Below are 13,924 nucleotides of genomic sequence, written 5' to 3'. Positions count from 1 at the left end.
TAAGTCTATTATTCATAAACAGTTCACTATACGTCGATGCAAACCTATTATGAATAAAGCATTAACTAACAAGTCTCGTAAACGACTAGCTAAGGTGATATATGTATGTCTACGATAACACATGCAATTAGCACACTAATCCGGTGGAAAATACTGGAAGGCTCTTCTTTCCCTGTTCTAATTATTAAAACGATCTGTCAATTTAATTTTAACAATAACACATAGCAACATAAATTAGCTAAATTCACGCACTAAATAAAATCAGATAGAAGAAATAATCGGGGAATTAAACTTGCATCATATTAGAAAAATAGGTTCAATCACCACATAGGGTGCCAACAAAATCCTAGATTAAAAGGTTTAGCTACTCACGTTCTTAAGTAAAAAAATAATAAAAATAAAAAAAATACATAGATTTAGAAAAGAGAAATAAATGAAGAACTATGATGAAGATTTGCCATGTTTTCATCTTCAATTCTTCGTTCTCTCACACATTTTGCTCTAAGATTGTGTAAAAGTGTCTCTAATTCGTGATTGTCGTTGCCCTTAAATAGGTGCTCCAACTTGGTAGAAGATTCGGGTTTTCTTGTGCGATTAAAACTCCAAAATTGCTCTTCCGCGTGTCTTCACACGGCGGTGAAAATCAGTACAAATCTCACTCGGCCATCTCAAATATCGAAGCTTTCTGCCCAAATTTTGCAGTTGGCACAGCCGTGACAAAAATAGCTTATTTTTCACACGGCCGTCCTCGGCCAATTTTCTGTCTATGACGTGTTTTCTTCCATTTTTCTCGCTTTTGAAACTGTTTTGCTCCTTTCATCCTTGAAAATCCCGAATCTTCATATTGTACCTAAAATACAATAAACCAATCATTAAGCACAATTATATCGATAAAAGTCCACAAAATCCTCGTAAGAAAGTATAAATTGAGTATAAAATAAAGTGGCTATATTTTTTAGGAACTTTAATACATACATTTTTTTACGTTTATTTGAATATTGTTTGTGTAATGTTTTGCACTGACTTGATGCGAAACACGAACAATATCTTATGCGCAATTAATGAAACCTTAGTTTTTGGAATCTAATCCCATAATAATGATTCGATTTTTTTTTTTTAGTTCTAATATCTTAAATCAATTACTTTTATATTATTATTTTGGGAAAATGAGGGATACACCCCTAGTTTTGGAAATATGTATGTATAGGTCCAATAATATTTTCTTTCCTAGGCAAAAACCCAAATTTTGATCTTAATTTGTTAGACCCCCCTAGATAATTTAGAATACCTGTTTTACCCCTTTAGTTTCAATTTAATGTATTTACTAGGCAAAACCCTAACCTCACAACAGCGTTTCTTTTTTCTCTCTCCCCAACTCCCGTTCTCTTCAATCTCATTTTACCACAGCCTGACCGCCGCCCACCGCCACTCCGTCGTCGGCCGCCGCTGCCCACCGCCACTCCACCGTCACCAGCCGCCGCTTTCCATCTGCCTTGCGCGATTCTCCTTTCCAGTGACATCGCCGCCCATCACCACTCCCCTCTTTGCCGGATCTTCTCTCATTAAACTCTTTCTCGCCAGATCTGGCGCCGACGAAGAAGAAACACAACATATACATGTGCTACGGTACAAATATTATGTTACAATTTGATTGTGAATTGTCAGGGTAAATAATTGACTTCATTTAAAAAACTATATTCTTTCCACTTTGCTTAATGTAGCAATATAATTGTTTAGAAGTGCTTCGATTAATTTTATGATGCATAAATTATTAGGTATTGCAGCGTTCATTTAATTCTACTCGTGAATTAGAATCCGAGGAAAGTGATGGTGTAAGTAGCTCAGACAATGATGATGATTTAAGCCATGTGATTAAGTTTAAGATTTCGGACTTCAATGTTCATGATCGTGTTAGCATTGACCTTGGGGATAGGGTAAGTAGCAGTTTATTGGCTTCTCTTGCTATTTATGTTGTAAGATTGAGTTCATAAAGTTTCATGTTGCTATGATCTGACTATGTTCATTGTGCTTTTGTTGAGTTGTAATGCAGGGTGATGAAATTGTATATGAAGCTACAGTGAAGGAAGCTAGTAGGTTTGTTTTGATTTACGGCATTCGTTTCAGGATTTTATCAACCGAAGTATCATGAAGAGAAATAGAAATTCTAATAATGCTCTCTTTCTAGTAATGCAGTCCACTGTTCAATAAGAAAATTGTGCTTCGGCGACTGGTTAGCAATCAGGCGCAGCGTAGGGGAAGAAGGGCAATAGAGGTATGCTAAGTTGACACATTAGTAAGTTACATTTTTTAAAATGGTGATATATTGTTCGACTTTGATGTCTTCTTGGTGAAATTACATTCAGGTATTGAAACGACCGGCTCACCGTAGAGTAATGTACCATTCTTACTCGGTTCAAGTTCATGGCTATATATGTTCATCCACAAATGATGACAGTGGTCTCTAGTACATGGTGTAAGTTTCTCTTTCTCAAAAAGTCAATCTAGAGGGGTGCTCCCGTTTTCATTTATTCTATTAGTTAATCGGCTAATGATTTCATATTTCCAAGATGAATGAGGGTCTGAATTATTTTTTATGTTCAGTATCATGGCAATTCGTCTTTGAGACATTGGCTTCAACAAGAAGATTGGCTACCAACTCTAGAAGCTACTCTCGTGTTGGATGAGGAGTCTGTCAGGCGAGTCGGTGATGATACAGTGGGAGGACCAGCAGTTTCTCGACAATTACGTCTTATTCGAAACTTGGCTGTACTTGTTTCAGTGTAGGAGAGATTTGCGTTATCAAGTCATATATAGTCACACGTGGTCATATAAATATAGTCATATATAGTCACGTGTAGTCATATACATGTAGTCATATATAGTCACGTGTAGTCATATACATGTAGTCATATATAGTCATGTGTAGTCATATACATGTAGTCATATAAAGTCACGTGTAGTAACTCGTAGTAATATATTGTTATATATAAGCTATATAAGTTATGTGTTTTTTCTGATGTATAGTGATGTTGATGATTGTGTTTTTCCAATTTTTTGTTGGGTATTAATTGATTTATAATATCAAGATTAAATTGTGAATTTTTGTTTTTGGTGTAGATGAAGTTTTTTTTATATAATCATATGTAATATATATACAATAGTCATGTGTAGTCAATTTCAATACAGTAAATTTAACAAAAAATTGAAACAAAATTAAAAATTAAAAATTTAAAAAATTTAAAAATTTAAAAAATTAAAAAAATTATAAATTATAAAAAATTAAAAAAATTAAAAAAAATTAAAAAATTAAAAATACAACAAAGGTATATATAAAAAATAATAATAAAATAAACATATATATTTTTTTATTAAAAAAATCTGATAATATGATAAATGCAGGTCTGAATGTTAATTGCAGTTGACTATAATGTTGAATGCAGTTAGTAAAAATACTGAATGCAGTTGGGCAAAAATTAGATATAAGAGTACAATAGTACTTTTGCCTCTCCAGGGGATTATCTCAAAGGAAGAATTTTAGGGGTGGACCTATCCGTATATATTTTCCATATTAAGGGTGTATATAAAATGGACCCTATTATTTTTTTGAATTATATTTTGGTGAATGACATTTTAATCGTGAACTTGAACCCGTGCACGCACGGGTGGGATACTAGATTTTAGGGTGTATATAGTCAAAGTAATTGAAATAGTTCGATACACATAAATCATTGGACAATAACTTAAAAAAATAAAAATATTATTTACGGTTATAAAATTTCGTTTTCCCCTTTTATATATTTTCTCTAGTGATCGATAAGTAATAAAAAATAGATATCTTGTAAATTATTACCCAAGTCTACATGGGTTTAGATTAATTCAAAGTTCAAACCACATAATTCACCAAATAATAACTTAAAAAATAAAAATTATTATTGACCTTTACTATAATTCTAATACTTTTTCATTTAAATCATATATCTCTTGTTGGTAACGAAATATAAATTTTAAAAATTATGTATCTCAATTTAAATGAGTCTAGGTTAAGCTTCTACATATATATATATATATATATCTTTCATTTCTTCCCCCCCCCCCCCCCCCCCCCCCCCCCCCTCCAGAATTCGAAATCTGGTATGCCGCCTCCTAGCTTCCTTTGCCGCCTTTAGATGCTTCCGTCGTCTGCCGTTGTATTAAGAACCACCATACACGAACTCTTTTTTCCCTTACTTCTCGAATCTCTCCTAGTACAAATATTCCCTGATCCTCTTATTTCTAGATCTTATAGTTATGGCCTTAAACCCTTCTTCTTCGTCGCCCGCCTCTCCCCCTCCCCCTTTCAAGTAGGGAGCTAGCTAGTCTTAGTATAAAAAAACCCTCAGCGAAATCTCCAAACTAGGCATAAGTTACAATTAGTAGACGAGGACCCTAACTCAACTTGAGGACCATCCTCACCCTCTAGCTCGTAGCAGTCTGGGTCCACCTCCTCGTCTAACACCATTTTAGTTAATCCTTCCCCCCGCCTGACCACCAGTCCTCGACCTGTGACTCAGGAGGTCCGTAAGGTAAGGAGAGAGAGACATGGGTGCAAGAGAGCTCGTTGGTGAACAACCATCACATGGAGCAATTCACGTGCGACATAGGCGTCCCAGCTGGTTTTTCCATAGCGACTCCGCGCAAGGATGAGCAAGCCTATGCTCCTCCTGATAATTATGTTACCTTCCATCTAGGCCAATTTTACTTTGGTCTCGCCTTTCCTATCCATCCATTTTTTAGCGCTGTTTCGCTTAAGTATGGCATTCCCATCAGTCTTGGCAAAACCTTAGAACCTACGACCGATCGTCTATTCTCCTTTTTTTATCGCCAACAAATACTCTCCCTACATGTTCTATATCTTGGCAGCTCGCGGAAATACCAAATTTATCGAAAAATATCCTAACAAGGTACACTACTGGGACCGATACTATATCTTTGTATCTCCCACTTTTCTCTTCGCCTTCCCTACATAAATTATTAATGAAACCCCCTATTTCGACAAGCCTCGCATGGACCCAGAACTGCGAACTTTCCTAAACCTCATTCATCCTGACTAGTTTCATGTGGAAAAACTCACCCGAAATTCGTGCCTCTTGACAAATTTCAGTTTAAGGTGGCTAAGTACAACAACCACCCCTTATAAGAACATAAGTACTAATTTTTCCCATATACTAGATCTCTTACTTGTTGTTCTCTTCCTATTTGCATCTAACTTTATGTGGATCTATCGTAGGAATGGAGCAACAAGCTTTGTTATGGCAAGGGGGCTACATTCGATGCTCTTTCAGAGGGTTAAACTGCTCCCATCGTCTCCGAACACATAGGCGACCTGGCGGAGCATACTGCCTCCTTGCCCCCGCTACCGGATAACGCTGAAGTTATCGCTGAGATGGATATCTCAGAGAAAAAATAACAGAGAGACCGGGCCTGGTGCCCCATCTCGTATGAAAAGCCGAATTGTCCCCACTTCTAGGCCGTCCAACATGATCGACCTTAGCTCCAGTACCCGTACTGAGGCGCAGCTGGGTCTAGCGTTAGTGTGGGAGCTGGGAAGGTTATAGCTTTGCTAAATGCGAAGATGCGTTTGAGATTGGACGAGTCCTCCGACAGCAAGCGACCCCCCGAGATCGTGATGTTTGGTGCAAAATGAAACTAGATGCGCGAATTGACCTATCTAACTATCACCTGGCTAAGCTAAATCTTTGCTTGTACTTATAAGTTAACACTTTCTTGTCTAATTTTTTATATATCTTTCGTTATAGTACAACTGAACACTATCTGGGTGACTTGCCCTTCCCAGCGGAGTGATACTCTCTGAGATGCTTACAGTCCACTACAAAAGAAGCTCCAGCAGTTGTGCGAGGAAAAAGAGGTGTTGGAGAAGCAAAACGAGAAGCTGGAAGATGACTTGAACAACCTTCGCGTTGAGAAGGATTCTCTTAAAGAGAAGACTTCGCTCATGAAAGAGGAGCATAAGCAAACCCTGAGCTAACTATCCGAGGTGATGGATAACAACTCTTTGCGTTATGAAGAAGGGCACCGCGCGGGCCATACGGAATTCCTCCTTTCAACTCGCGGGGAATACTTTCGAGACGAGTTCGTCAAAGCCTTCCTCGCCCGACTTTGGAAGTTGATGCTATTTTTCACGCAGGCCGTGTCCATCTTCAAGTTTTTCTGGTCGGAGGGGAGTCGAGTTTCGCAGCTAGAGACCGATGTCGCGGGATTGCCTCTTAAGCTAGACGAGAAGGAGATGTCTAAGAAAGCCAGTAAGAATATCCCTGGTTGGGGAGGCGATCCAAAAGAGAAGGTAGATTTAGCATGATGGGTGCAAATATTTTCCTCGGTGGCGAATCGAGTATGTCCTATCCCGACATCAACAACCCACGTTGGCCCTCTAGAACTCAAGTGGGCGAGGATGATGATGAAGAAGATGAGACCGGCCTCGTGGTCGACACCTATGATCCTACCAATGATGAAGACGAAGTTGGGATCGACAAAGTCCTAGAGAAGTCGCCGGAATGAGTTCTAGACCAGCTTCTATTTATTTTCTTATTTCCTTTCTTATGCCTGTACAATTTGATATTTTATCTGCTGCTACAATGTTCTTTGCACGACTTTTGATTTTCGGGTTGTATTATTTTTTCAAATCATGCCACTCCTTTGTTTCCTCTTGTTAGTTTCATCGTTTTTATGCAAATAATTCGAACTCGCTTAGTTTTATGCATATTAGGACCTTCATAATTCACTCGGGTTTTGATAGAGCCCCTTAAGCCATACATTCCTTTTACTATTGATCCCTCACGATTTTTAATAACTTTATTCAGGTCGAGGTTGTAACGAAATTAACTATTTTTTTGGACCGGAATAGCAGGAATCTTCCAACCTTTAGCGAATTTAACTACTTTTGGGCTCATGCCGCGGAAATTTTCCAGCCTTTAGCGAATTTAAGTATTTTTAGGGACAAGGCCGCGGGAATATTCCAACCCTTAACAAAATTAACTACTTTTTGGGGCAAGGTCGCGGGAATCTTCCAACCCTTGCGATCTCAACTACTTTTCGGGCCGAGATCGCGGGAATCTTCCAACCCTTAATAAACTTAACTACTTTTTGAGCCAAGGCCGCGGGAATCTTCATGCCCTAGCGATCTCAATTACTTTTTGGGTCGAGACCATGTGAATCTCCCAACCCTTAGCAATCTCAATTATTTTTTAGCCGAGGCCGCGAGAATCTTCCAACCCTTAACAAACTTAACTACCTTTTCGGTCGAGACCGCGGGAATCTTCGAACCGTTAGCAAACATACCTACCTGTTGGGCCATGGCCGAGGGAATCTTCCAACCCTTAGCGATCTCAATAATTTTTTAGGCTGAGGCCCCGGGAATCGTCCAACCCATAGCAAATTTTCATTATTGTTTATGTATTGCATGCGTGTATAAACATGTTTGCAAATTAAGACTAGAAAGTGAATGACAAGAGACACGAGATTTTTTAACATGGGAACCCCCAAGGTGGGGAAAAAAAACCACGGGGCCAAAGGCCCACCGGGAAAAATCCACTTATTCACGAAAACAAGAAAAAGATACAAACCAATTAAATGGAGGACCAGGAGATAAGGTTGTCGCCTGGAAAGACACAATAGCCCAAAGTAGATCGATGAGTGTCAAGGCATCCACCCCAATTGGCATCAGAGTACGCAATAAGATACATCTCTCGAGAGTGGTAGATGTGAAGCGTATAGTCAAGAGTGCCGAGAAGACATCGCAAGATTCTTTTGATAGCTGCCATGTGAGTTTCCCGGGGATCATGTATGAAAAAACATATTTGTTGCACGGCATAAGAGATGTCTGGCCGTGGGAAGGTGAGGTATTGAAGACGCCACCAACACTCCGGTAAAGAGAAGGGTCGGCGACAGAAGGGCCAGAGTTGGCAGAAAATTTGGTTTTAGTATTCGTTGGGGTGAGGCACGGGTTGCATGAAGTCATCTTAGCGCGTTCAAGGATCTCCTCGGTATATTTACGTTGAGAGAGGACCATCCCATCGGACGACCATGTAACAGATATGCTAAGAAACTAATGTAGGGGCCGTAGGTCTTTCATAGCAAATTCTTGGTCGAGTTTGGTAATGATGGACGGAAGAGTGACTGTGCTGGAAGCTGTTAGAACAATGTCGTCAACATACAGTATGAGGTAAGAAACAGAGGAACCAGTGCGATACAAAAATAGGGAGGTGACCGATTTGCACTCGATATATCCGAGAGAGGTGATGTAGTCGGCAAACCGCTTGTACCACACACGTGGCGCCTATTTGAATCCATATAGAGGAGCCTTTTGAAGACAACACACATGAGTGGGACGAGTAGGGTCAACAAAACCTGGTGGCTGCTCGCAGTACACTGTTTCAGAGAGGTTGCCGTGGAGGGATGCATTCTTAACGTCGAGTTGATGGTCTAGCCAGGAGCAAGTGGTAGCAATGCTGAGAACTGTCCGAAAAGTTGCTGGTTTTACCATCGGGTTGAATGTTTCATCTAAATCAATACCAGCGCGTTGATCAAAACCGCGAACAACCCATCGCGCTTTATTCCATTCTAATGAACCATCAGCCTTCAATTTCTATTTATACAACCACTTGCCTCTTATGAAATTATTAGTAGAGGGGCAGGGCACAATATCCCATGTGTTATTTTTTATCAAAGTAGTATATTCCTTAAGCATCGCCATACGCCAATTTGGATCAAGGATGACATGGCGGTATGTAGTGGGACTTGGGATGAGGTAGACACGGTGATGGAGAAGGGAATTTTACGCTCTTGAATACCGTCTTGTTGTGTGTCACCATGGGATGGTTGGGAGGGGGGGGGGGGTTGTGGTTCTACTAGGTGTGAGGGTTCAGTCAGGTTGGGGAGGATGGGTGGAATTGAGGTCGGTGCTGTAGTACTGTCGGACGAAGTGTTGGGACAGTTGGATGGGGCAGTAGTTAGTGCTGTAGTACTGTCGGACGAACTGTTGGGACAGTTGGGCGTGATAATAGGTCGGGCTGTTTTAGGCTGCGGAAGAAGGACAAGTGGGTGCAGGGGTTCGGTCATATCAGAGATGGGGGAGTTGTCTAATGAGTTGGTGGATTCAGCAAATGGAAAACAAGTTTCATCAAAGATCACATGACAGTTATAATCATTCGACCGGTGGACCTATCGAGGCAACAATAAACTTTGTGTGAGGAGGGGTGACCAAGATAGACACAAGGAGTAGAGCGGGGGGGGGAGTTCGTGAGGGGTGGTGGCGGTTAAATTTGGATAACAGAGAGACAGCGGATGACACGAAGGTGAGAGTAGGTTGGTTTTGATTTGTAAAGAGATTCATGTCGCCTGCGTTTTTGTGTGCAATTTAGTAGGGAGGATGTTGATGAGATGTATAGCCATATGAAATAGGTTTTGGGAGGGGGGGTGTCTTGAAAGAAAAGTGATCGAATCATGTTTATGATGGTGCGGATCATGCATTCGCCATGTCCGTTTTGAGGTGAAGAGTGGGGACATGAGAAACGGTGTAAGATACCGTGTGTGGCAAAGTATGTTTGAAAGTCGGTATTTTTGAATTCACGTCTATTGTCACACTGTAAGGCTTTAATGGGGTGCTGAAATTGGGTTTGTATGAGTTTGTGGAACTGTTGGAACAGTGAGAAGACATAAGATATATAGTGGATGGGGAAAGTCCATGTATAGTGGGTGAAGTCATCTAATAAAACAATGTAATATTTGAAACCAGAAATACTGATACGAACCCCGTAGAACTCGTTACGGGACCCAATACCTCACGCGGAAGCAAGATCGAAGACATCCAAAAACAAAGGATTCAGGTTGGCGGATGCAAGGAATAATGACCCCATAGCTATAAAGAGCTAGAAACCATTATTATCAAGGTGGAATATTAGCTAAGAAAGTTACAAGAATCCACTTGTAAAATCCTGAAGATTGCTATAGAACAGCGAATGAGAATTAATATCACCAAATACTCAAAATATCATTAAAATTCGTCCATTAAAATAAGCCAAATTGGCAACCTATTCATAAGGTCTAAAAAGACTCTTTTTTCACAAGGAAAATGACTCTTACCTAAACTATAATAAGGACATAAATAAATAAGCAAATCCTAACCATTAAAGAACTCTAAAATAATAAAAACATAATAAATCTTAAATAAAAGCGGAATACATTAATTAAATAACTTGGTCTTTAGGTCGACTTCTCGGTCACCCTTCTAAACTTGCGTAGACCTTCGGATGTGCACGTGCATGCACTCAAAGCTCGATTTGAACAATGTTCCACTTCGGATCTCTCTCGGGTCAAAACATAAATGTTGCAGAGCTTTCAGCTAGCTTTCCGAATCATTTTGAATTATATTAAATGGACATCAGATGAGTGAGTTATAAGCCGAATGGTAAACTTTGCCAGAATAGGCGAGAATCTCAGATGCATGTAATTCAACTTGTCCAACGAATTCTTCTCTTTCTTTTCTTCCAGTTCCAAACCATACACATCTCAAACATTTGATTCCAGCCTTTCTTCTCCAAGGAAAACTCAAATATCCTCTTAAAACTCGTACGCTTGCACTTCTTCCAATTCTTCTTCTTTGAGCTTTTGTGGATCGTATCAAATACTGGAAATGGTAAAGGTCCATAAATTAACATGAATAATTTCAAACGGTGCAACGGTAATAGAATGACTAGTATATAATGGTAAACGAAAATGTTTGCCTAATTGACAAGCATTACAAAGAGACTCCCGTGGGTCTTTGGTATTAGAAATAAATTTGGAAGTAAAAAGATGAGACATAACAGGGTTTCCTGGGTGGCCGAGATGACGATGCCATGTAGTGGGAGAAAAAGGTGTAGTGTGAGAAATGAGGGTAGTTGGGGATGGGCTGGGAGAAGGGACGCCAATAAGGTATAAATCACCGGAGATATTGCACCTGAGAATGACTGCTCTAGTCTGGAGGTCCTTCACAAAAAAACCATAAGGGTCAAATTCAACCGAACATGAATTATCTCTATTGAATTTGCAGACATACACAAGATTCTTAATAATGTGGGGAGTGACATAGACATTGGTTAGAGGAAACGGGTTACAAGGTAGGATGGTGTGGCCAATTTTAGTCATAGGGACGGTAGATCCATTAACAATGATAACATGCTTGGGGAAATCACTACAAGGATTAAAAATCAAATGGAATTTACTAGAGTGTGGTTCCATGTGAGATGAGGCGCCTGTGTCCATAAACAACTGAAGTTCGCTCGATGACTGGAGTGTCAATCTGTACAGATGAGTACAAGATCTGTTGGCTGTAGGGGAGCACTGTTCGATGAACTGTTGGAACAGTTTACATGTTGTTGTGGACGATAGTTGTAGGCAGTGGAGGAGTGGCCAATTGTCGGATCTTGCTGTCCAATGAAATAAGCATGAGCTGTAGGAGAATGGGAAGGACCAGAAGAGATTGGAGGGGGTCCAGGTATTGGGTATTGGGAAAATAAAAATTTATATCTTATTTATATAAACTAATTTATATAAATCAACACGTGCACATTAATAACAATTAATTGCATACATTTTCGCTTCCAATCACCGACAAACATGATCGGGTATATAATTAATTTAAATAAATTAACATAAATTAAATCATCATAGCATGCTCGCAAAATGAAATCAAATAATAAACATGCTCAACGAACGATTCACATAAACACAAAATCGAACATATAGATTCATGTGATTCAATAATCAATTAACATACATTAATCTCAATTAATATAAATTAATTAATATATGTATATTAATTAGGGAAAACGAGACGTTACCCTTGAAGCGTGAATCGAACGAAGACTCGAGAAGATGGCTAGCTGCTCTTCCCACTCCCACTGATCCAACCTCTTTTCTGATATGAAATTAAAGGACTTCTCCGACTTCAATATCTCCATGGTTACTACCTGGATGCACAATTGCTTTTGGAAAAATGTAGACCCATTAGTTTTCAAGCTTCTGTCAAAATTTCACGTCCATCCGATCAATGTTTGATTTATGGCGAATTTTCTCGCTGGACTATGCAGAAAATCCGAGAGAAGTTTTTCAAAATTGCCTTCTCGCATCACCGGCTTGTGGCGGCGCGTGGTGGCGCGTGGAGATGACCTTGGTGGCAGCGTTGGTGGCAGAATTATCTTCCTCCTCTTAGGTTTCTCCTCGTATATTCAATCCACTACCAACGCTGCACTAGATACGTGATAGGCAAAGTACAACGAAGAAGAACGCAGGGAAAAGGAAGATGCCGATGCGGCGGCGACTGGCGGGGGCGCAACAGCTGGTGGCGGAGGTAGGGCTTCCGCTGCAAGGTGGACGGATGATGGAGGGAGAGAGGCTAGGGTTTCATTCTTACGTTTCGTTGTTTTTTGTTTTTTTTGTTCCTTTAACATGACATATAAATTCTATTTATATGCTCCTTGTAAAAACCCTAACAGACCTTAAGTGACTGTGTCATTTTATTTATTTCTCCTACATGGCCATGCATATTTCAAAACTGTTTTAACTAAGTGATCTAGATCCGTGTTAGATGGTATGGTATTAGTTTGGGGTCATTTTCATGAGTAGTTTAAGAGGAATTAATTTTTAAAGCTTCTGCATTGAATCTGTCCGCATTTGTATTAAGTCCATCATGCCTAGTTATTTTCTAGTCTAGCATGTAGCATGCATTGGTGTTAATTGATTGATTAGGGTTTAGTAAGCTGTGACCCCTCTTCCTCTGATTTAAAAAGAAAAATTTTCATGTAAATTTATATCCACAAAGAAATCATTTTTAAAAGTCTTCCGCTGAGATTACGTATACTAAGAGTAATCATAGAGAGGGGTGTCACAGCAGAGGTGGTATCAGAGCAACTATCCCAGAATTCTCCATACGACCTAAAGATCTTCACGATTCTCAAAGCACGACTCCAACTAAGCACTCGGGCAGGTATATGTTTTATGTGAATTTTATGGCTAATGTGAATTGTTTGTATATGTTTAAGTATTAAAATGTCGGGAGCAAGAACTCGAGCTCAAAATGCCGCTAACGATCCTCACAATCAATCTCGTACCATCCAAGACCTCACCGCCCTCGTCCGAGAACAAAATGAACAAATCAACCGCCTTGTTAACCTTCAAAACCGAAACCCTCCTCCACCTCCTCCTCCTCCTCCCCAACCTAGAAATACAGCCCCACAAGCCACCTACGAGCGATTCTTGAAAATGCATCCTACCGAATTCCACGGCGGCCCAAGTCCAACTATTGCCGAAGAATGGATCAAATCTCTCGAGGTTATTTTCGAATACATGGTGATGAACGACAGCGACCGAATCCATTGCGCACTATTCTTGTTGAAAAACGAAGCCCGAAATTGGTGGGAAGGCGCAAAGAGTGGAATCGATCTAGCAAATACCACTTGGGAAGCTTTCAAAGTTCTTTTCTTCGAAAAGTACTTTTCCAAGAATGTTCGAGCACAAAAGCTTAAGGAGTTTCTCGAACTCAAACAAGGAAACCTAACCGTTGCCGAATTCACACGCCGTTTCGAGCAAGGAAACCTCTACGCACCTTTCATATCCAAAGACGACACCGAAAAGATGAATCACTACCTAAGAGGCCTTAACCCGATAATCAAGCGCGACGTTCGACTAACCTCTGCCTCTACTTTCCGCGAAGTAGTTGACAAAGCCTTAGAAGCCGAACAAGACGAGATGGAAATACGACAATGGAGACCTCCTCACGATGCCTCTTCTCGACCATGGAAGAAACCGAACCTCAACAACTCCAAGGGAAAGCAACCGATCAACCGAGCAACCGTGACCCGAGCAACAAGCCCTTTTGCCCTAAATGCAA

The 13,924-nt window shown here is 40.1% G+C and overlaps 1 protein-coding gene across 3 annotated transcripts; it reads left to right on the top strand.

Moving 5' to 3' along the window:
- The first annotated feature begins 1,474 nt into the window (after positions 1–1,474).
- Positions 1,475–3,137, top strand: LOC148770192 (putative plastid-lipid-associated protein 14, chloroplastic). 3 transcript variants are annotated; one of them, XR_016031844.1, is made up of 6 exons: positions 1,475–1,626; positions 1,776–1,934; positions 2,051–2,094; positions 2,194–2,272; positions 2,364–2,473; positions 2,602–3,137. XR_016031844.1 is itself a non-coding variant. In XM_088819871.1 (6 exons), exons 1-5 carry the CDS (start codon positions 1,617–1,619, stop codon positions 2,463–2,465), a joined length of 357 nt encoding a protein of 118 aa, XP_088675997.1. In that variant the 5' UTR covers positions 1,486–1,616; the 3' UTR covers positions 2,466–2,473; positions 2,602–3,137. The 3 variants fall into 3 exon arrangements, 1 of the variants encoding a protein (XP_088675997.1); XM_088819871.1 differs by having other exon boundaries at positions 1,486–1,626; positions 1,813–1,934; XR_016031845.1 differs by having other exon boundaries at positions 1,510–1,666.
- Positions 3,138–13,924: the final 10,787 nt, after the last annotated feature.

The sequence above is a fragment of the Erythranthe guttata genome, chromosome 6, assembly GCF_056151865.1.
Source record: "Erythranthe guttata isolate IM_541 chromosome 6, IM_541, whole genome shotgun sequence".
NCBI lineage: Eukaryota > Viridiplantae > Streptophyta > Magnoliopsida > Lamiales > Phrymaceae > Erythranthe > Erythranthe guttata.
Note: the sequence above shows the minus strand (reverse complement) of the source record. Positions and strands in the feature narration are given on the sequence as shown.

What these genes read in the sequence shown, in the direction of transcription:
- LOC148770192 (XM_088819871.1), top strand. An exon ending in GCATTGACCTTGGGGATAGG is followed by an intron (nt 1,935 to 2,050) that starts GTAAGTAGCAGT and finishes GTTGTAATGCAG; the next exon opens with GGTGATGAAATTGTATATGA. An exon ending in ACAGTGAAGGAAGCTAGTAG is followed by an intron (nt 2,095 to 2,193) that starts GTTTGTTTTGAT and finishes CTAGTAATGCAG; the next exon opens with TCCACTGTTCAATAAGAAAA.